General features: G+C 43.3%; 1 protein-coding gene across 2 annotated transcripts in view; it reads right to left on the reverse strand.

Moving 5' to 3' along the window:
• Window positions 1-24,496, reverse strand: part of LOC144767764 (uncharacterized) — a 144,324-nt gene extending 119,828 nt beyond the window's left edge. The window contains exons 1-3 of one of the 2 annotated variants that reach the window (XM_078651146.1): window positions 23,610-24,496; window positions 3,792-3,884; window positions 2,065-2,172 (exon numbers count right to left, since the gene is read on the reverse strand). In XM_078651146.1, coding sequence (XP_078507272.1) covers window positions 2,065-2,172; window positions 3,792-3,884; window positions 23,610-24,459 — 1,051 coding nt within the window. In that variant the 5' untranslated portion in view covers window positions 24,460-24,496. The remainder of the gene's footprint in view (window positions 1-2,064; window positions 2,173-3,791; window positions 3,885-23,609) is intronic. The other variant, XM_078651147.1, reaches the window with a different exon arrangement.
• Between the last annotated feature and the right edge of the window lie 553 nt (window positions 24,497-25,049).

Consider the following 25,049-nt stretch of genomic DNA (forward strand, 5'->3'; position numbering starts at 1 on the left):
GTAGGGCTCCTTGTTTTATGTTTTTATTGATTTTTACAGATAAATACAGAAAGAAAAGGATTTATTTTCCTCTCTGTATTTATGTTAAAGTGTGGAAAAATAAGGATATTGGGTAATTTTTTGAGCTATTATAAATGCTGCCAATGATGAGTACTAAGCCAATAGGTCTGTCCTTCTAAAAGTAAAAGGGTAAAAACAATAAAAGACTTTTAGTAAAGAGCCTTAAAGAGCAATATATATGCTTGTATAAGAAAACTTGCACATTTTAATATGAAGGTTGTGCATAGTTTATCATCTAAGAGTGTTTACATAAGTGAAAACGGTCAGTCTTTCAGCCATGAGATGCATATTTTATCAGTAAAATAAATGTGGAAATATACTAATTTCAAATTCATTTTTTTACAAAAGCCGAAATATATATGGGTAAATACAGATACAATTATTTTTTTTAAAAATGGATAAATACAGTTGGACTGTCCGAAAAAATAATACCATAAAACCAGGAGGTATAATTATAAGTTATAAAACACTACTGTTAAGTTTGTTTTTACTACAAAAATTATACACGTGTTTTTAAAATTTACTTAAAAAACACTATAGGTTATACGTTTATTGTAGCTAGATATTGACATTTAAAAAACCTTTAAAATTCACTGAAAAAAACAAAGGTTTCAGGCAGGTTATAGTTAGGAATTATCATTTCAAAAACCTTAGAAATTCAATGAAAAACCATAGGCTTCGGAGTGTTATAGTTAGCAGGACATTTCACTTGTACAAAACCATTGAAATTCCTCCGTTATAGTTAGTTGTACTAACTGTAACTCTCGCGCCCGCAATCCACTGGTGATGATGTCACATATTACATCAGTCATGACATGGTTAGGGACATCCCTGATGACATCACTGATGACATCTCAAATAATGTGTGTAATGCAAGTGTAAAGTGCAACATTCTCAGTGCTTTCTGTCACAGGTTGTGATCTCGTAGCACTAAAAATACACTAGTCACTATTCTCTACTCTACCAACCAAATTCAATTATGTGGCTCTCTGGTTACACACAGTCCTCTGCAGTGCATTAACTAATAGAGGTTATCCTAATATACTACTGTGCATTTCTCACTTTAAAATAAAACTCTTTAATGCAACAATATGGTGACCAAGTTTTGTTGTTTTCTTTTTGTTGCACATTCTTGCAAAGGAAAATAAAATAACCATCTCACCAGCCCACCAAGTCTAAATCTATTTCCTTTGTCAATGCTTACCTATACCATGATGCTGACACAACAATAAACGCTGTCTCTAGAGTTATGCCACATCTCATATCTGCTGCACTGGACACTGGATTGGGTAAATCTGTGGATAATTGTGTGTTGTACTCCATGTACATTATTTTGAAGGTTGTTATTTAATGTCACACAGATCCATGCACATTAACAGCTAGAGGCATAACATAGGCCCCTGCGGACTCTACAGTGCAGGAGGACCCCTACGTTCAGTAGGCCCTCATTCTGCTTAAGGCTTATACATTTCTCTGAGATCTCTGCATCACATTCTGCAGGGGACATCATTTTTCATCACACCACTCAAAGTCAATAGACATTATCTGTAAAGGAGATGGCAAGCCTTGTATAAATTGGTTCAGAAGAGACAATTGTTGGGATTTTTATCAGGAAAAATGTGCAGTGAGGTACTTATGGAACGTAGATCAACATCAAATGGCGGGAGGGGCGAGGGGCTTGGGTGTGTGTGTGTATGTGCGTGCACGCACATGTGTGTTTGTGCATGCACATACACACATGCATGTGTGTGCATATGGATGCGTGTGCATGCATGTGAGTGTTTATGTTTTTTGGGTTTCTGGGATGGGTTGATAATGCTTTGGTAGTGACTGAGAGATGGCTAGCTAGTAGTAAACCTGATTTCACATAACCTTACCTTGTGCTTCTAATAAATGAGATTAAATTCGATAATCTTGAAAATGTTTCCACTTAGATTAGTTTATTCAGCAACAAAAGTCTCCTTGATTTGTACACAATGTATTTCTGCGAAATCATTCACTTACTCCAAAGGCCAGATCCCACTACAGTCAGGACTAGTAGCACAGCCAGGACTATCAGCAAGACGATTATCCACGGGGCAGGTCTGCGGAAATGGGGACCTTGTGGGTCAGCTGCAAAATTCAAAGAGGAAATACTCCATTAATGATCACTAGAGCTGCACATTTTCACCCATTGTGGTTCCATGCTCAGACATCAAAGATCTTGAGAGCTCCAGCTACAGCCAGAGATGTTGGATCACTCATCAGTATGTCACACTTGTTTTATCTCTTACCCATATCTGCCCAGTTGACAATGAAGGCTACATTTTGCACTATCAAATGTCTCTTAAAAGTAGTCTACACTCATGTATTTCATAAGTCTAAAGAAACTCTATACTGAGCAATTGCTTTTCCTAAAATCCAACCTCTTTGCTCAATGCTATATCATATTTAAGAGCTGCGTATGATAATCCACCTGCTGCAGGATCCGTGTATGGTTTATTAGGTCGAGCCTGGCGTACGCAGCCCAGGGCCAGCTGGGACATCGGCGTCTCTCTCCTCTGGGGGCGTCGCCCTGGCGCCAATGATGGATGCATTTAGGACATGACATGGTCCCTTTCCGCTGCCTCAAGCGTTCAAGCATGGGCCTCCAGGTGCCCTTCCTTAAGCTGTGTGTGGGCAGTGGTTGGCCACACTGCTGCAGGCAGTGTCTGGTGGGTCCGGCAGACCCTCAGAGCAGGCACTGGGCTGTTCACCGTCTAGGTGTGTTCCAGGACTCGCTTCCAGCTCGGAGGCCTTATATTAGTCGGCAGTTGGCTGATCGAGCAGATGAGCTAACCCGCACTGTTCTTAACTGGCCAACATCTTAACCACGCCAGGAAAAATGCTAAATTAAACTTAAAAACAAAAGGGCCACTAGTGGAATGATGTGGATACATACACCGTTACATCATGAACTGATGCAGGGACATATTCTGACTACCATCTTAGGGTGCTCTTTGCTTCAGAAAACCCCTTCCAAGATAGTGGACCATGTGTCTTGATGCACTGTCGGCCATCTTGGAAAGGAACAACTCATTCCAAGATGACCTCCTGTCCGTGTTCATGCTGTGATACACTGGTGACATTTTTTTCCTATATTTTTAAATAATGCTACACAAACATTAAAAACCATTAGATTGGCAATCACATTATAGAAGATAACGCACTGGCTTTGCCAATGCTTGTTTTATTTGCATATTTTTCCTTTTTCAGAGGATACGCCATTTACAATGCACTACCTGACCACTCCTTTCTCTATAATGCACTTTTATGCACATTTTATATTTTCGGATTTGCCACTCCTAGATGAGTGTCTGATATTTTGAAACAGTCAATTTGAAGTTTATTTTTTTTAATGCTGCTGCGCCTACTTCATCACACTGAGGGTGGAATTTTTTCTGCTAATGCTGTTCAGAAAAATTAAGCTCATTGTAACACAGGAAAAGGCAGCTGTGTGGGCCCAAAACCATCTCCAAAACGCGTGTGTGCCAAAGACTCAATTTCACAGCCTCTATCCGACAGGTGCCCTTCTATTTCGACACTCCAGATTAAAATATAAAAAACATTTAGGCATTAAGGCAGAGAGAAAAAATCTATTTCAGCAGCCGTGGAGATAGAGTTCACCTGACAGCAGCTGCCCTCAGATGTGAGGGTTATAGGTGTGGATTAAGAGAAGAATCAGAAATCGCTCACGTGGGTGCCATTCTCACCTCCTTGTCCCAGAGAGCAGATGAGCACTAGAATGAGCAGACCATCCAATATCAGTCCTCTGAACTGTGCAATCCAGCGGCTGGGACATATTCCTAGGAAATTTTAAAGGTGGCTTTACATCTCTCAAACAATACCACTCAGTGCCAGATAATTACATACCACACAATTACACTCTACTGAATACAACAAACACTCCACAAAATACCACTCAGTGTACCCTAATTATATGCTACATAATTACACTGCGCTGGACACAACATACACTCCAAATACCACTCAGTGCCACATAATTACACACCACATAATTACCCTCTACTGAATGCAACACACACCCCACACAATACCACTCAGTGCCACATAATTATATGCTTCATAATTACAATGCAACATAAACCCCAATCAATACCACTCAGTGCCACATAATTATATGCTACATAATTACACTGCACTCAATGCAACATACGCTCCAAATACCACTCAGTGCCACATAATTACACTCCACATAATTACACTGCACTCAGTGCAACATACACTCCAAATACCACTCAGTGCCACATAGTTACACGCCACATAATTACACTGCACTCAATGCAACATACCATCCAAATACCATTCGTGCCACATAATTACACACCACATAATTACACTCTACTGAATGCAACACACACTCCACACAATACCACTCAGTGCCACATAATTCAATGCTACATAATTACACTGCACTCAATGCAACATACACTCCAAACAATACCACTCAGTGCCACATAATTACATGCCACATAATTAGACTATCTATCATTCTATCGCCCTCACTCTATCTATCTATCTATCTATCTATCTATCTATCTATCTATCTATCTATCTATCTATCTATCTATCTATCTATCTATCTATCTATCTATCTATCTATCTATCTATCTATCTATCTATCTATCTATCTATCTATCTATCTATCTATCTATCCATCTATCTATCCCTCTCTATCGCCCCTCACTCTATCAATCTATTTATCTATCGCCCTCACTCTATCTATCGCCCTCACTCTATCTATCTATTTCCCTCACTCTATCTATCGCCCGTCCCTCTAGCTATCGCCCTCCCTCTATCTATTGCACTCACTCTATCGCATCACCACAGCATCACTCAGTACCACCACCGCATCACTCAGGGGCACCACAACATCACTATGCGCCACAACAGCATCAATCTGTGCAACCATTCAACAACAACTGGTTCAAATATGTTCTCTAAATGTTTTAAGCTTTATTACAAATGTCACAAAAAGATGTTAATATTTCACTTCTGTTCTTGGATTTTCGTCACAATAAAATACACTGAACATAATCTTCACAAAAGTTATTTACAAAAGTTTAAGCTATTGCATTATAAATTACAATAACTTTTATTTAAGGATTAATTATTAAAAAAAAATTAAAAGCCATTGTTATTTGTAATATCAATACATCTAAGTCACGTAAATACAACACATATTGCATAACAAATGCTATAGGTGTCACATTTGCAAAAGTTAAAACTATTGGCATTGTAAATGACAAAGCTATTAATTTGGCTATTTTCAAAACCAACACATAAATAAAAAATGTGTCATTTACAATACCAATAGCTTAAACTTTCCTAATGCGAGACCTATTGCATTGCAAATGCTTGTTCAATTGATAGAGGTTCTAATCTAAGCGTGTGGGCACTGTTATACTTTAGAATACATTGAGAAATACGTAAATATTTTCTGTCAGTATGTACTAAATAGTCCATCTTGACTATACATTTCTTAGCCAGTTTTGAGAACAGAAACCATGGTTAGGCCGCTGCTCTCGTGTGGGCTTTTGTAAAACTTCAAGGGCGCAACATTCCTTTTGGATTTCCGAAGGTGTGCAAATCGGACCCTGAGGCTGTGTGGACATTGGGGGACGGCAAATCTACCTACACCCGGTCAGCGTTACCAGGACTCAAAGCCCCAGAAGGCTCTGGGCATCCTACACCTGGCCCGGGAACTGCCATGCCCACATCACCGCCCACACCATCAGCCCTCTTAAAACCTTGCCGCACACGCTGGCGTGGGTGCCGCTGCGCTCGTGTGGCTTTTGTAAAACTTCAAGGGCGCAACATTCCTTTTGGATTTCCGGAGGTGTGCAAATCGGACCCTGAGGCTGTGCGGACATTGGGGGCTGCAAATCTACCTACACCCGGTCAGCGTTACCAGGTCTCAAAGCCTCAGAAGGCTCTGGGCATCCTACACCTGGCCCGGGGACGGCCACGCCCACATCACCGCCCACACCATCGGCGCTCTTAAAACCTTGCCGCACCTGCAGGCGCGGGTGCCGCTGCGCTCATGAGGGCTTTTGTAAAACTTCAAGGGCGCAACATTCCTTTTGGATTTCGGGAGGTGTGCAAATCGGACCCTGAGGCTGTGCGGACATTGGGGGCTGCAAATGTACCTACACCCGGTCAGCGTTACCAGGACTCAAAGTCCCGGAAGGCTCTGGGCATCCTACACCTGGCCCGGGGACTGCCACGCCCACATCACCGCCCACACCATCGGCGGTATATAATTACCTGGCTTAATCGGCTGCGCAGGAGTGTCCCGGGAGAAGCCCGGGACAAGGGCAGGACCGTCTTTGGCCGTTAGTGGCCGGGAGAGGCTGGGCTGGGCTACCCCTCTTGGTCCTATGGTCCTGCGTCCCAGTACCTACATAGGTTGCTTTAAGATCCTGTTACCTGCTATCTTCACGACTGTGAGCTGTTACTAGCTAAGGTCTGACTGCATATAGAAACATTTCTTTGATTAACTTTACTCCCTTAGGGTGCTGCATTGTGTTACATCCAGTGTAGTCTTGTTAAGTGCTAATCTTACACTCAGTACTTAGTTTTGCACCTGTTATCAAGATTGCATAGGAATGGGAAGGCGTAATACCTCGAGATCTGCCCCTGCACCTAAACAAAATGTAGCCGCTAACCCTCAGCTTCCTAGCTTGACGGCGATAGATCGCATGCTGCAAAAAACAATTGGTGTGGTGGGAAAGCACAGAACATCGCATGTCATTGCCTGTGGGTTTTCTCCCTCCCTTGCCCCCCTCTAACATATCAATGTTTACCACCAATTCCCAAGATTCAATCTTGGCACCTTCCTTTGCTTCTCTTCCAGGTATTCGCCAGGTCACAGCGACTCAAGTTTTATCTCCTTTGAATAGTAATGTGCCCTTTGTGACATTACCATTATCCCCACACGATAGGTTATCTCAGACTCTGACTACCCCTTTATCCCAGCCAGATGAATCTAAAAACAGCGAGAACTGCAAAAGATCATTAAGTTTGACCTCGATTTCTGAGGGAGACCAAAGTATAAGCAGCCCCAGTGTAATCACTAGAGGACAACTGGCTAGGCTCAGGTCTGAACTTCTTTCTGGAGAAAACCTTCTTGACCAAAGGTCTAAGAGGAGCGCAGGAGATGACAGGAAGAAGAAACAGAAAAGAGCCGAAAAGCCTAAAAACACCACAGGAAAAGAATAATTGTAGCTATGTATCAGACCCTGTAATTACATTAGCTGAAACTGGTGGCCCTATATCCGGAGAACTCTTCTTGCAAAGACTGGAGGCCTTGTTGGAGAAACCCTCTACCCAAACTAACAGTGGAATCCCTAATATTGAAACTGTTCCACTGCCTAGTGAAAGCCTGAACCTAGAAAGCTCACCAAGCCCTCCCAAAGACATTCCTCTTATTGTCCATATTGAACAGATCATGAAGTCCCTTATACTGCCGGTACTTGAGAGGGTAAAGGCACTATCAAAAAGACTTGATAGTTTTGAACAAGGGACTCTTGACAACTTCTTCTCGCTAAAGGCACTAATTAAGCTACATTCAAAAAATAGCTTTGCTTCTGACGAACAGAAGTTGCAAGACCCATTGCAGACACCTATTATCGCTCCTCCAAACCAAAAAGGTCTCCCTAGGAAAACGGGTAGTAGCAATCTCCCAGTACCTATCACAAAAAATGGAAGTAAACCAAAGAAACGACCAATAGCAAAAAGTTAGGGGTGTAGAGACAGTGAAAACTCCCAACCGCAGGGAGACTGAAACGCCCCCAGTAAGGTAGCAACTATAGGCGGCAAGGGAGGTAGCACTGATGTACCCACACAGACCCTGAAAGACAAAAATAATTCCAGTAATGTAGCAAATGAGAGGACAAATCTGACTCATAGATCGGGCGAAACAGATAGCGAACGGCTTAGCTTTCCCCATATTGACTTGCCCTCTGCAAGTATGACCTATGTAGTTGTTTTGGTAGGAGTTCCCCGGCTACTGCCTGGCAAAACGGAAACATACTCCGAACTAAAAAACAAAACTACATATTGGTTGAATAATAATATGTCTCTACCGAGGCAAATAGATGGAAAGGTTCTTTTCGTTAGAAGAGTTGGCTGGGTGGGTAGTAGAGCAAAGGATGTCCCTGGCGATTGTATCCTGGTTAACTTTCGGGATATACGTGCCGTAAAGTTCATTTGTAACCATCATAACAAGCCTGGCAACAGTGGAATTAGAGCATTTGGTTTGGGGCATTTTTATCTGCAACAACTGCCTCCACTCCAATGGCAGAATTATGGATATTATTGATAAAATGTCCTTGTGATGACATCTCGACTCAGTCTAACATCCACAGCATTTTTTTCTGTAAATATTATGAGTGGGGGAGAAAGAGACTTTTGTTACCCCTATTAAGGCTGTGGGGTCTGCGCCAATGCAGACCTGCTCTAACTAGACTGTACATGCTACATGATGAACTTACTGTGGATACAGCTGCCAAATACCTGAAATACGTGGTTAGAACTAGGGGCACTATGATCTAATACTAGAATTGTCCCTACACATATATGCTGCTAATAGTACATTTAATGAGCTGATTTCCTCTGATTCCCTTTTTATAATGTTTTTTATACACGTTTTTAGATCTTTTTAATATTTGACTGTATTACACATGTGGTATGAATTTTATATGTGCTTTTGTGGTCTTTTAATAATACCGAATAAAGCTATCTTGACTGACTGACTGGATATCAATCCTGGGGAGGGTTTCCCAATGATCACTGTATTCACCCCACCTCAAATTTTGGCAACAGGCGAGAACATTATGGCCCTGATTTAGGGTATTGACATATCAATTCCTCTCTACCCCACTTAGAAGATAACCTCACAAGTGACCTTTTGACCTTAGCAGTATATCCAATTGACCAGGGAGTTGCCCCGGATTTGGTCATATCCCTTCGGCTCATCCCAGCTATTGAGTCATTCGAAACGGAATCTAATCCCCTCAGAGAACGACTGGACTCTTTAATAAATCATGCCCCAGACACTATTGAATTACTTAAGGTTATCAGTTGGAACATAGCAGGTATCCATAGAAAATTAGGCTCACCAGACTGGAATACCTTGGTGGAGGCACATAAGATTTGTATTTTCCAGGAGACTTGGAGCCTGAAACCCCTCCACAGAGCTGGCTATGTTACCTACTTTCTACCTGCAACACCCCCAATTACAGGGAAGGGTCGCCCTTCGGGGAGGCTTCTTATCTGGGGAAGCATTTCCCTGGGCTGCCACATTACGCAAAAGCAGTGCAACTCCCAAGATATCCTCAGAATCTCGTTGAAGGGTCCTAACAGGGGGCGAACCCTTGAGCTATTTAACATCTATGCTAGGGGCACAAAAAATGGCTCTCTGTCTCCAATAGTGACCATCCTTGAAAGTGAGCTCAGAGACTGTAATGACGGTATCCAAGTCCTGGTCGCAGGAGATTTTAACTGTACATACGAGCCTCTTGCGACAGAGGATATTTTGGACCTAGGTGAGGATGATATAAGGAGGGGTATACCCATGCTATCCATTAAACCAATAAAAAGATGGTCCCAAAGGGTGATTCAGCTGAACGCATTGACCATGGAGTTTGGTTTAAGAGCTGTCAATGGCCGAACTATTTCGGACCCCATGGGTGCTGATACATTTAATAGGGCGAACCATACGTCAAGGATTGATTACATCCTCCTTGATTTCATGCTTTGGAGGTTGATCCAGGATATGGTTGTCCTACCCACTGTAGACAGTGACCACAACTCGCTTTCATTAACCCTTAAGAGCTTGTGGCCCGGAAAGATAAGCAAAATAATACCAAACAAACTGGAGCTCGCCTCCAAAGTTTTTCCATCCAATTGTGGGAGACGCCTTAAGTGGTGTAAAGTAGCCCTGGACAAAACCAAGCTAAAAGCTCTAGACACAGCACTATCAACTTCGCAAAGGGAGCTGGACACTATATAATTAGCCCACCTAGTCCCAGGTAGGGCAACGCTTGTCTTCGAGGAAACAATTAAGACTGTAGGGAAACTATTCCTGAAGCAAGTTTGCGGGGGTAAGATTATAGGGACCCAGAAACCAAAGGGTGCGCATGACTGGTTCACCCCTACTTGCAGACATAAAAAGTCAGACCTGATTAAGGCCATCAAAGGCAAGTCACAACCTTCGATACAGTGCGCTAGAAAAGAGTACAAGCAGGCAATAACAAGCGCAAAAAAGTAGTGGGAAGACGGGTATTGTCAAACTTTAAAAGAGGCTAGCTCTAGCAAAGATACTAGGCGCTTCTGGGATACCATAAGAGCTAGAAACAGACCAGATAGCGATCTCATTACATGTAATATCACCAGCCAAGCATGGTTTGACCACTTCTCAAAATTATACACCTGTCAGCATAGAACTAGCGCCTCAGTCACATCTAACTTTCATGTTTTGGAGGGTGACTCAAACGAGCCCCCCATTACAACTAAGGAAGTGGAGTATGCTATTAGTACCATTGTGCCCCAAAAAGCAGCCGGCCCAGATGGCATCCCTGGGGACTTGCTTCGTTCAGATAAGCCGAAATGGGGGAAGTTTATTCACTCTTGGCTCACCGCCACCCATAGAGGTGCTGCCATCCCTGAGTCCTGGAAAGGGGCCGAGGTTGTGCCCATTTTTAAAAAGAGGCTGAGGGATGACCCTTCTAACTATCGGCCCATAAGTTTGTTAGACACAATCCAGAAGGTTGTTGGCAAGGTGTTGTTGGAGAGAATACTACTATGGATTGACGAAAACAAAATTCTCTCCGATTACCAAGCAGGGTTTAGGGCTGGTACGGGCACAATAGAGCAAGCGTTTAGATTAATGCTAATTTACTGGAAGGTGGTGGTCATAGGCAAAGGCAGTCTTTATCCCGCATTTATCGACCTAAAGACTGCCTTTGACCTTGTGCCTAGGGAGATCCTTGGGGGAGTTCTCTCCGACATGGGGCTCCCAGATTATATTCTCTCCATGTTGGTGAGGCTCAACGAAGACAACTTTGCCCAAATAAGATGGGGTACAGAGGGCGAGAAAACCAACAGAATCCCGGTAGAGAGAGGGGTTCGCCAGGGATGCGTCCTTTCTCCCACTCTTTTTTCCTTATATGTTAATGGTGTGGTCGAGCACTTGCTAAAAGATCCCTCAGATGAACCATCCCTGGCGGGCGAGCGAATTCCCACCCTCCTATTTGCGGACGACACGCTCTTGCTGTCCAAGTCCCCAATGGGCCTTCAAAATCTCCTTGACAACTTCCAGATCTTTTGCTCGGAGCGGGGTTTAGTAATCAACACTGACAAAACAAAATATCTAGTGATGAACCCCCCAAAAAAACTTGGCCGTCCACCTACGTTGAATCTTGTGCCTCTGGAAAGGGTCACTGTATTAGATTATTTGGGCATACGTATATCGCATACCATGCAGTGGACCCCACACCTTTTCAAAATGCTGGTAACACATAAGAGGGTAGCCGGGGCATTGCTTAAGGAGCAGCGTTCCTGTTCAATAAGGCCAATAGCCCCTGTCATTGACATTTACAAAGCAAGGGGAGTCAGCTCTGCTCTTTACGGGGCAGAGCTATGGGGTACTAATAGTATAGATGAATTGACAAGGTCTGAAAATAAATTATATAGGTTCCTTATGTCACTCCCCCAGAGCACCCCAAAGACACCACTAATGCTTGACTTAGGTTCTCGCCCCATTAGCGATTTGGCAAAGCTGCGGCCGTTGCTCTTATGGGCCCGGTTGTGGCGAGTACCCGAATTGGCCAAATATGCCATAGGGCTGTCTGAAGTAATGTCATTGCCCGGATGGCATAAAGTAAAGTGGTTAAAAGATGTAAAAGCTTTGCTCGGCGATCTGGGCTTAAATGAGGCATGGGTTGGTAAGTCTTCTCCTCCCAAGGCAACTCTAAAGAGCCTCTATTGGAACTGGGTTGTGTTCCGAACTAATACTAATCATGCGCTGGGCAGGCTTACGGATGACTTCCTGAAGTTTAAGGATCTGCCGATCCGGGAACTTTATTTGGATATTATCTGGAAGCCATTTGATAGGGCTCTCTACTTTAGATTTAGGGTCGGGGCTCTCCCAGTACGTGCCCTTACAGCTTGCTGGAAACCCCCGGCTCAGACCATAGTATTTTGCCCTATTTGCCCAACCAGGCCAGAAACTATAGCGCATTTTATGTTTGAATGTCCGGAGTACATGCATCCAAGAAACAGGTGGCTTAAACCATTGTGTCTCACAATGAGGCGTTACGTATCTTAACGTAAGATTCACGGCCATTGTATGCTTGTGGCCTTTCTAAATTTTTATCATGGGCATGGCACCTTAGAAGCAAAAGGCTTAAATGAAATGTTTAATCAGTTTTTAATCAATTACTCAAAATGTTTTTCTTAACTTGTAAATATTGAATGTAAAAATTGGTGTAAATAGACAATCCCTTGTTTTTATTTCTAAAATGTGTTTTTAATGTGAAGCTTTTAAGATATGTTTTTATCGAAATAAAGCCTTTTTGACTTGACTTGGTTAGACCTTAATTCTGCATTGGATGGAAATACACAGCTGTTTATACAAACAAATCAGCATTGAAAGTCTGTTCTGATATCACACTGATCTCTCAATTTTTCACTCCACCAAGTTCACCAAGTAATATTTGCATTTGCCCAGGGAACTAGCTCAAGAGCTCTACAGCCTACAATAGAGGAACGCTTGAGGTACTGCAGCCTTGCACCTCATTCTAATCCCTGAGACTTGCAGGAATGAGGGAACATTGCACCAGGAAAAAACATACCCTGAGATATCAGTATTTGGCAAGGTGACATTACTGCACAATTCAGAATGCCAACTTAAGTGTCCACCTTTTCAAAGTAAGAAAATTATCTGATCTTCTCAGCTTTTCTTCTGTTAGGGTTGGCAGCTTGAAGAGTTGGCTTTATTTGCTTTTGGCAGAAAAATAAATAAAGTGTTTTTATTGTTTGGATGGTCCTACATTGTGGTGTTTGGGAATTCCCAACATTGGTACAGTGAATGGGTGTTTTCATTGGAACACACCCACGGAACAAAAAGTGATAGTATGCTCTGCAATGATGTAATTAGAATAATAATATGCCCTGGGGCAGTAAGTAAGAAACAGTGACGATGTCTGAGTTCTTATTTACTCCAGCAGCCTTAGACTGTGAAATAATAGGATTTTTGCGAGGCATGGGGCATAGTGTTCACCCACACTGCCTCACCAATGTGCAGTAGTGCCTCTTCCCCAAGCCCCATCCCCTGGGCTCCTCAAGGGGTTTCCAGTCTCCTCTAAGCAGCCAGTCCATATATGGTGACTGACCCCGCTCAGGTGGGTGGTGGCAGGCGGCAACGCTTGTGCATCAGCTATATTAAGTATATAAATCCAACTAGACACAGGAAAGTCCATGATGGACATCCTTTTATCAAGACACCTCAAAGAACTCTCTAAAGGCATGGTTTCCTAATATGACAGCATTATTGAAGAGGCCAATAAAGATAGAACCCGTCAACCAAGTGGCTCAGGGGCTGGCAACCAGGAAAAAGAGACATACACAAGGCACAGCTACATTGCAGGTCCTGCACGTGGTGCAGCAATCTCTTCCTACACCCAGGGAAGTGCCCTGCAGTAGGTTAGATCTGTTATGTATGCAGTAAACTGAATCACTACACCAAGGAGTCTCTCATCTTGCAGAAAAGAACAAAGAAGGTGGTGGCTACAATGGAAACCCCTCCCAACACACAACAGAAGACAGCAGGGATAAAAGGCTCTCTATTTTTCATTCTGGCCATAAAGCTGTTGTACATTGGCGAGGACCACCCTGAAATGCCCGGTGCAAGTGGAAGAACACACCCTCTCAGCTATTATTGATACTGGGGTGTCTATAAACATCATGAAACAAGAATTCTTTGAGACTGTAGGAAAAAAAAACTTTAGACAATCTGTGTGTGAGTTATGCCAGTTATACTACTGAACACCCCATGCTAGCAGGCTTATCTGCAACAGACATCAGCCATGAAGGACACTCTACTACTGCTAAAATATACAGCACCAAAGAAGATAAAAAGATGATGCTTTGTTGTCAGAGTGTATAAAGATTTCAACTAATACAGTTTGAACTTAGCGTACGCATGTTAAAAATGGACTTGCCGTTGGAAGAATACCAGAGCCCGTTTTACAAAATGCTGTGCTAAAGAAGGGACGATGGTCCAGCTTTACGTCAGCTGCTCTAACCAGCAGAAACCCTGTATCACCACCAGTGGCCTTCAATCTCATGCCTAAAGTGGAGCAAAAGTTGACAAAGTTGGAAGCAGCCAACATAATTGAACGATTGAGAGGTCCCACCCTGCGGGTGTCCCCAATTTTGTTGATCCAAAAACAGAAGCAGCAAGATGAGGTAAGGATATGTGTGTACATGCACCTCCCCAATCTAGCTGCCTAGTGGGAGAGACTCTTTACCCTGACAGTCAATGACATCTTGTATGTGGTCACAGGGTACTGTTTGTTTTAGAAGATGGACCTCAGGTCAGAGTATTATCAACTCATGCCAGCCCCAGAGCTGCATTATGTAACTGGATTTCCAACTCAACTGGGACTCTGGTGTTACAAGCACCTCAACTTTGGCATATCCATTATTTCAGGAGTTTTTTCAAAACAGCATACAGGTGTGTGGGCAGAGATCCTTATGGTCTTCAATTTCAGCAATGACATCAGGGTTCATGCCTAACACTGGAAGAGCTTATACAGTGGTTGAGAGAAGAGTTTTCAGACTCCAAGAGAGTGGACTGACACTTCACAAAGAAAAGTGTGAATTCTTGAAGAATGAGCTTTGTTTTTTGGCTCCCAGTTCTCGGCGGTAGGAGTAACACCATCTCCAGCCAAAGTAAAAGAAGTAAATCTACCCCAGCCCGACATCATCTACAGAGGTTAAGGGGTCTTGCGCGTAGTCAGTTACTTTATACCAAATGTTCTGCCCGCAAAGCTCCTCTCAGAGAACTTACAAAAACCTCCACTCTTGTGTGCATGGCCAACAGACCTGGAACAGGCATACAAGAACACAAAAAAGCCCTCTATGGAGACATCATCATGGTGTACTTTGACACATGGAAAGGCTCTTAACTAGCTGAAGATACCAGTACCACAGGACTAGGAGCAGTCTTGTCCATGAAGCAAGCTTGTGGAGAATGGGCTCCTGTGGCATATGCATGCCGTGCTCCCACCCCAACCAGGCAGCGCTGGTATCACTTTGAGAAAGAGGGAATGGTGGTGCAGTTACATCTGTATTTGTATTTACAACCCTTTGTAGTCCATTTGGACCATAAGCTCCTCATTCCTTTATATCTGAGTATTCAAACCACCACCTCAGATAGAGAAATGGTTCCTGCCAAAGAGTACCACCTCACCCACAAATACAGGCCAGCGGTACAGAATTCTGCTGATCATCTCTCCAGACATGTTTGCCTGCTACTGCTGAAGAAGAAGAGATTGATTTATAAACAGGAAACTATGTCAGATTGATTGTGGAACACTTCAGACCACTGGCAATGTTTATCCAGGTGACAGTCGAAGCTACCAGGACCATTGACTGCCTGCAGCTGGCAGTGGAAATCAATTCAAGAGATTGGAGGACTTTCCACAAATCTAGAATCAAATCGGACAGGACACCTGTAACTACGTACACAGAGTTTATTCAGACAACCCTCATAAATGCTATGTTATTAACGTTGCGGTTTATATCGTTTCCGCCCCACATAGACGTTGTGGAATTTATCATCGGGTTGTCCAAATGTGCTGTATGCCAGCCTCAAACCTGAGGCAACCTCTGATGCTGCGTAATAGTGTCCAGAGATGTGCACAGATACCCCCAAAAAATGAAGGTTAGGGTAAAAAACAAATCCACATCCTAAAGACTATTTTAATTAACAAGGGATGTGGTTTGTGGTTAAAAAGGGAGATGGGTATGCCACTGCCTGGTCCAGGGGCAGAACCAGCACTAGATGCGGAAATCGCCTTCCTTGCGGCCTGGGACCTAGTGTCCTTTTCCCCCTGTAGACGAGAGCAGTTTCCAACAAAAAGGTGAATTGAACCTTACGGAAACTGTGGATAACTATATTTGTCCACTGAACACTGCACAAGTTGTGTGAGTAATTTTATTGTGTTTTTTGTTCTGTTCTGTCCTGACGAATGCTCCATAGACCCGGCTGGGCATAGAGGAGCTGAAACATGTTGACGATAAAGTGATATGCATAGATCCAGTAACCTGATCTTACGGCATACCCATCTCCCTTTTTAACCACAAACCACATCCCTTGTTAATTAAAATAGTCTTTAGGATGTGGATTTGTTTTTTACCCTAACCTTGATTTTTCGGGGGTGTCTGTGCACATCTCTGGACACTATTACGCAGCATCAGAGGTTGCCTCGGGTTTGAGGCTGGCATACAGCACATTCAGACAACCCGATGATAAATGCCACAACATCTATGTGGGGCGGAAAACGATATAAACCGCAACGTTAACAACATAGCGTTTATGAGGGTTGTCTGAATAAACCCTGTGTACGTAGTTACAAGTGTCCTGTCCGATTTGATTCTAGATATCTGACCAGGGGAATTGACTGGACACTATATTCCCCTCCCCACTTTTGATTAAGAATAGGACTTTCCACAAACACATAAAATGCTGAGCTGGCATAGGTAGACACGTTCTGGCATCACTTTACAATGTAACTCACCTTCTTATGAAAAGTGCATCTGCTGCTAAAAAACTGCCTTAAAATCTCTCATTGAGAAAATATTTAACTAATACTCTTACAAAATGTGCAGCATAATTAGTTTTTTCTTGGCACATAATTTACTTTACCCTGCCACATTATTTGGCCCTTCCCTAATTCGAGTGACCCTGTCTATAAACCACTGCAGATAAACCCATGTAACCCATCACATCATCAACCCCAGCTGCCAGGTGGCAATCTACATGAGTTTGGTGTAAGAGAACTTTGTTATTTCATTTTCGGCACCCATTGCTCCTGTAAAAGGTCAATATTAGAATGACTACGCACCAACACACGCCCCCACCTGAGGTTTCCTTGCTGCAGGCCCTGAATGACAGTGACAGGGAGAGGGCGAGATGATCTCTTCTTGTTCAGAATCTTGTTTTTCTACTAACAGACCGGACACACTTTCTTTTTTCAGTCAAAATTGCTCAAGAAAATAACTTGAAAAATCAAGTGGGGTGTCACACGACAGGCTATTGCTTCTGGAAAGCCCTGGGGGCACTTACACTCACACACACAGCTTTCCCCAAAGACTTGTGAATTTTGCAAAGAACAGACCAATGCGCCTGTTTGAGGTGCTTGCACAAACTACAAACCCCTCCTTCACTTCAGCTCTTGAGCCATCAGTGGCCAGCTGCAAAAACTTTGCGGATTTCTTTGATAGAAAAGTCAGAGACATCCATATCTTGCTACACTCCAGAGAACCTCTAGCAACTGAGATTCTATCTTGCGAGGTGCTTCATTTGTGGACCTCTTTCTCCCACCTTTCCAAATGAGACCTACAATGACCATTCTCCAAAGTGAAACTCTCGAACCACTTTCAGGACGCCATTCCAGGGTCTATCAGCAAATCTTTTGCCACACACCTACTCCCCCTATAGACCAACATGGTCAACTACTCTCTTCAACAGGACCTATTTCCAGAATGACTAAAAGAGGGTCAAGTCTCTCCTCTCCTGAGAAAACAAACTCTTGACCCAGAGAACATGAACAACTACCGCCCAGTCTCCACACTTCCATTTTTAGGCAAAGCCATGGTGAAAGTTGCATTGCTTCTCAGCTCACTTCACACATTCGAATAATTCAAACAACCTCCTGGACTCTCTCCAATCAGGTTTCCCACAGGGACACAGTACAGAAACTGCAATCCTACAAATTGTCGACAACTCCCTTAGAATCTTCGACTCCGGTAACTCCTGCCTCCTGGTCCTCCTGGACTTGTCTGCTGCATTTGACACTGTCAACCATCTGGACCTGCTTTACACTCTTGAACAACGCATGGGCTGTGGAGACACAGCCCTCAATTGCTTCTACTTTTACCTAAGCAACCGCTCCCAAATTTTGAAAATGGACAGCTCATTCTCGAGACCAGTCAATGTTCATCAAGGGGTTCCTCAACCCTCTTTAACATTTACCTAGAACCACTATGTGTGATTCTCGAAATGCTCTGATTATTATTATTACTATTATGAAGAAGCTTATAAAGGGCAACTCCAACCGGAGTGTCCCCACGCTTGGACATAGCTGAACCCCAAACCCTCCCAAGCTGGCCACCAAGAAAAATGCAGGCATCCATATAAGATGGCACCTTACCACTTTAGCCCACCCCGGGGAGACGGAAGAGCCATGTTTTCAATTTTCTGATTCTCTTCCACCTCTATGCTGACGACACTCAAATATAGATGAAAATCCCTTCCGATGAAGACCTTGCCCTTCTTTCAATCATGCTCCTAAAGATCCAAAACTGGATGTCTAACCATCATCTAAAACTCAATCCAAATAAAACTGAATTTCTGTTGATGTCACCTCTGAAAGCAAAAACCATAGTACAGGAATAGATGACCAGCTTTTCCGCCCAGGATGGCTGCCCTGCTATTGTCCAAAGTGCTACAACCCTTCACAGTCATCTAAACCTCCACAGCCATGTCACAGCCATGGCCAAAAGCGCACAATACCACAGCCTCCACAGCCATGTCAGGCAGCTTTGGGGAGTCAGACAATTGATCCCTGAACAAGATCTCAAAACAGTGGTGCAGTCTCATGTCCTCTCCAGACTAGATTATAGAATTTCCCTTCTCTCAGGCATTCCCAAAGTTCATCTACGCCCACTGATAGCAACATTACATGCGGCAGCACACTTTGTGTTATGTCTCAGGAAATGTGCCACATTCCCCTGGCCCTGCTAACCCTTCTATGGCATCCCATTGAAGCTCTGGCCCAATTCAAAATCACATGCATTACCCACAAAGCACTCCTCTCCATTTCCTACCTAAGTGAAAAACTTAAAATGTCTCTAGCAAATAGGGGGTCCATAAATACCTAATCCCTGCTCCTGGAAACCCCTAACGTCAGTCGCAATGGTACATGAGCCAGTTACTCTCTGGTAGTGCCACACAAATCTGGAACGCCTTACCTATCTCCCTTCACCTAACAACCTTCATAGCTCCCTTCAAAAAGGACCCCAAGCTCCTCTTACTTGACTGACACCTGGGTAACTCACCCTCGACCCTACCCAAGTACTCTATCCAGGAGACGAACTACCTCTACTGTGAGTCCCCACCATCTTCATCGATGAACAAACCGTGTACATCCCTTGACCAACAACTGCATTTGTCCTGGTCGCAGCTACCGATGCAAATCTCTGAATGTAATTATTGTAACTGTAACTTCCTGTATCCTTGTATCCTGCAACTGTTGTAAAGCACTCTGATTCCTTCGGGCCATGTCCGCATTATATATATTTGCAAAAATAAACTAAACAAAAGACTAGACCGGCAATTTATGGAATATTATGAGAGGCTTGGAAAGCCACTACTTTGACAACATCATATGTAGAAACACATGATATGATGTGTACAACTGAGAGAATGAGGTGAAATCATGAGTGCGCAATTGTGCTACATTTTTATGAAGATTTAAAATGTAGGCAGGAGTGCCTTGCACTTGACAAAAAAAATCACTTCCAAGTTGGAAGCTCGTTCATAGTGTAAAACCGATCATCCTTATACATTTATTTGAAAGTTTCAATGCGCGGACCACGTCATTGAGCTTTTACATAGATATACACATATGACCATTGTATAATTACACGCAACTGGTAGCATAAAGATGACAAAAGCTTAAGCGATATTTGAAAGCAGCATCTTCAGAGTGTTATCTCTACAGTGGGTTATCCCATCCTCCCTTGTGTGACTGCAAGAGAGAACAGGTCCAGTGGGAGCTGCAGTCAGGTACATCGCTGCACACACCCAAAGTCTAGTTGAAAATACCTCTTTTTATGTATTTCATGCTCCAAAGCAAAAACAAATTATTTTTCTCCATTTCACCCTTCCTTACCATGTTGTAAACGAATATAGTTGTCAGTGTCCTCTCACCTATGCCATTTTATCATTATATTATCAAATGCCATGGATTTGTGTGGCTTAAGGTTGACTGAAAGATGAGACTGGCCCAAGAAAAAAGAAAGGACCCCATTGCAAGAGTGGAGGATTTAAATGCCTTCCCATTATTTAGTTACAATATTTATTTTGTAAAATCAAAGAACTTCCGTCTGAGAGGTGTCTACTGTCACAGATTTGTGTTCATAGTAAAAATGACAAAATGCCATGAGGAAAAAAAAGTCACAGCGCAATTATATGGAAAAAAGCATTTAAGGACAAGACTGCTCATTCACAAATTCTTTCTAAACATCCATCCTTATACTCTAAATTCTTAAAATTTGGTTTAAGAGCACCATTTGGCACATCTGTTTTCAAACTTTTTTCAAAGGGGAGAAACACCCAGAACCCACTATGTTGGATGGGCTCGCTTTCTTCTTATACCTACTTTTTGTGCTCACCACTTTCACAAGTCACCAACCACCACTGAGATACAGTGGTTGCAGACAGCTAAGCCACAGCATGAACTATATATTAACAAATTATAATAAGTGCATACGTATTGTAAGTTGACGGGAGGACACAGGAGGGTTTCGTAGGTTGGTAAGAGACCTGCTGAGTTCAGCCCTTCTCCCCAGGAATGGGGATCTGCTTTTGTCATGAACACTCTCAATGGTATGACTATGTGAGGTTACAACGCCACATATTACATAGCGCTAGGTAACAACGCGGACGTTACATCGCCGGCATTGTTACCACGTATGGCATTACAACGCAAGTTCTTTCTACGACTTGCACTAGATGGTGCGCTGGACTTAGGAATAGTATAAATTACAATTCCTACTCCAGTTAGCGCAACAACAGGGAATGTGGAGTACAGAGTTTTATGATACACCTACCCTGATAAAAGGACTTATGTCATGAGAATCCTATGTTGATGAATATATCTGACCATATATTCTGAGGTCATATTTTATTGCACATTATTTAGTGAAATCGTTGTCTCTTATTATAAGGATTGTTGTTCCATCCAAAATACCCTACTCTGACAAGGACTAGCCCCAATATAGGACGTTGTCCAGTGTTTTTCTTGTTATTGTTTTTAATCAGCACCTGCGATGGTAATTTTATCTGCTGTTCACTTTTTTCACATTAAAAGATGCTGTACTTTTACACCACAATTTTCAAGCAGGTTGTTCAGTTTCCTGGGGGTCACATATTGTTTCTACTATGTTTATTGCAGCTTATGAGCTGCATCTGCTGACTGTATGAGACAGGGAAGTATTGCAACAATGTATCCAGTGGTCACCAGTGAGGTGAGGAGAGGTTTGAGTTAGACTCTGCATATTCGAAAATCAATGCATGAGCAATAAAACTAGATTGTATCATTAACGCTGAGACGTTAGTGTATTGTCAGGAGAGAGCTATGATTGACTTAATCAATTATCAAGAACATTGATGTGGGCGGCGCATCAGTAGGAGTAGAGGTCTTTGCCGAGATATTTAGGTTTCATATTGTAAAGTTCAGAGTGTACAGAACAGAGCACAGGGAAACGTGTATCCATATTTCTCCACAAATATCACCACGCTTACATAGAAAATGCCTTGCAGTTCCCACGCTTGCTTGCTCAGTGATACCATATTTGGTCAACTTTCATATGACTTTGGTGAAGCGGCACCACTGGCGGGCACTCCACTCTGAAACGTGTTCCGGGACATATTTGGTACTTAATTGCCCTATTATTCTGCAGTGTGCCTACTTCAATATTATAATGCACTTTACCCTATAATATTGTTCTCACTTTTTGTAAGATTTTTTCGAAATGTATTTTTGCATTACCCTGTTGCTTTTAAAGTTCTCTGATGCCTCTTTGGTCCTGTTTGCTTTCTACAAAACTAAATTTAAATATATAGAATTATAGATGGGTAACAGTGAATTATTGGGAGGTTTTCAGCGAGGGGTTGTGAGGTCAAATAGACAAGAGTGAAGTTTGAGTTGTCTATGATGGCACTCTGAAAACTCAAGTTGTCTTTGATGTCACAATTTTATTTAGACAGGAGGAAAAGAAGGGGGCAATTTTAGCTTCTGGGCCATCAGAGATAAGATATGAAGAGGAGGGGTGGGTGGACTAGTAATCATTGTGGTGTAACAGATCTCTGTTTGTGGAGCCTCTGTCTCTCACTCATTTCAATCTACCCTACTGCAGCAGGAGAACCCGGGTCAAGATCATGCAGCAGTCTAACCATGTTTGTTTCCTGGAGATGCTCTGAGAAGTGAAATATTATGGGATATCCAAGAGCAGGAAGGGATCCTGGCAGCAGACATGCATGAGTCCAGTGTGAAGATATTAACAAGAAATCCTGGAGTTCTGCTTCTCTGTTTTTCCTCATTGTCCCAGTTTTTTAAAGATAATATACTACTTTTAGCTATTCTATTGATGTTCCTTCTGGTATTGCTTCCCTAATTCCATAGCATTACTGAAAACGGTGGAGGCACAAACTGTGTGAATGTACTATATAAGGAAACAAGCAGACCAGGTTCTACCTAACTATTCATGCAAGACTAAATTAATGGGGAGACCAACCAATAACTCTGGATGTCTAGCTCTATCAGCTCTAGAATGCAGCAGAGAAAACTAAAGGGAGGATCTCCTGCAATCTAAAGTGCCGACACATTCACCTTGGGCCTACGAAGAATTCCCATTATATTCAAGTGCACTGGGGGCTTTTGTCTTAATTTCCAGAATGGACCCTGTTCCCTCCTGCTGACTGTTCAGTCAACGAGAACCTGCACCCAGGTGGATGACGCTACATAAACGCAGAAGATCTACAGAAGGGGATAATTTTTATGGTGGAGGACTTTGCACGTGAACGTCATGAAGTTCACACAATATCGGCTTTTAATTGAGGTGAGGTCCTCACAACTGAGCTCCAGAAGCTTTGAAAGTGTTATCTGGAGATGGAGCCCACTGGAAACCTAGAATAATAACAATATGCTCCAGCCTATCAGATTTTCAAAGAGGAGTATGCAAAGTATGCAAGGAGGGATGTCCCCAATGCTATCTGTAAACACATGCTTGATGACAGTCATATAACACACCTTGTCATGGCCCTCTCTTGAAGTAGCTGCTGCAAAATAAATCCACTGTTAATAATATCCATCTACAGCTCCTGTGCAGCCCTCTGTAGGAAGGAAATGATGTTAAGGACACCAGGGAGGCACATGATATGTAGAAATAATGTATAGGAAAGTAAAGGTAGGAGAAGTAAGGTAACCTCTCACCTCTCAGTACATATTCACGCCTGTTGTCCTCAGATTCCATCCTGCCCTTGAGCTGCAGAGCTGTGCATCCCTCTTCGTTCTGTGGTTTCCTCCTTCCCTTGAACTGCAGAGCTGTGTATCCCTCCTCATCCTCTGGTTCCCTCCTCCCCTTGAGCTGCAGAGCTGTGTATCCCTCCTCATCCTCTGGTTCCCTCCTCCCCTTGAGCTGCACAGCTGTGTATCCCTCCTTGTCCTCTGGTTCAATCCTCCCCTTATGCTGTAGAGCTGTATATCCCTCCTCATCCTCTGGTTCCCTCCTCCCCCTGAGCTGCAGAGCTGTGTATCCTTCCTTGTCCTCTGGTTCCATCCTCCCCTTGAGCTGCAGAGCTGTGTATCCCTCCTCATCCTCTGCTTTCCTCCTCTCCTTGAGCTGGAGAGCTGTGTATCCCTCCTCATCCTCTGCTTTCTTCCTTCCCTTGAGCTGCAGAGCTGTGTATCCCTCCTCATCTTCTGGTTTCCTCCTTCCCTTGAGCAGCAGAGCTGTGTATCCCTCCTCATCCCCTGGTTTCCTCTCCTTTTTGAGCTGCAGAGCTGTGTATCCCTCCTCGTCCTCTGGTTTCCTCCCCTCCTTGAGCTGCAGAGCTGTGTATCCCTCCTCATCCTCTGGTTTCCTCCTCTCCTTCAGCAGCTGAGCTGTGTATCCCTCCTCTGCCTCTGGTTTCCTCCTTCCCTTGAGCTGCAGAGCTGTGTATCCCTCCTCGTCCTCTGGTTTCCTCCCCTCCTTGAGCTGCAGAGCTGTGTATCCCTCCTCGTCCTCTGGTTTCCTCCTCTCCTTCAGCAGCAGAGCTGTATGTCCCTCCTCACCCTCCATAAGTGAACTTTTAAAACTTGTCTTCTGAACTGAGCGGCTGATCTTGGGTGGAAACTCGCAAAGCTTGTAAACTGGGTCACTGCTCTTGGCCCCTGTACAGGAACCTGAAACCACCAACCCTCAGACAGAAGGGGCCGGAAAGTGTAGTGCTGCCCACAAGCCTCTGAACAACTAGGACAGAGCTCAGGCGATGAAAGTTTCAAAACTGACATAATTCATGTTTTGTGTTTAAATCTCAAACTGTACCCAGGGCCTTGGCCCAGTCTATCTTAATATGGAAGCCTAAGGGGTGTTTGATTCACTTTGGTTACACAAGGCTCATTTGTACACCCTGAGGGTCAGAGTGAGTGGAGACAAACACCACAGTGTAACTAACACAGGAGCTGCTTTCAGGTTGAGTGGAGAGAGAAAGGTCTATGTAGATTTACACAAACAAAACAATGTTGTCACTTCAGATTGAAAACCTATCACTATCAGCTGACTAGTCTGTATTCTGGACACCAAAAAGCAAGGAAGATTTCTTATAATATCCGACTAGGAAATATTAACTGGAAATGTGATGATTTACACATTTGACCCTGGCTGCTGTT

Source organism: Lissotriton helveticus, chromosome 7 (genome assembly GCF_964261635.1).
Source record: "Lissotriton helveticus chromosome 7, aLisHel1.1, whole genome shotgun sequence".
NCBI classification, from domain to species: Eukaryota; Metazoa; Chordata; class Amphibia; order Caudata; family Salamandridae; genus Lissotriton; species Lissotriton helveticus.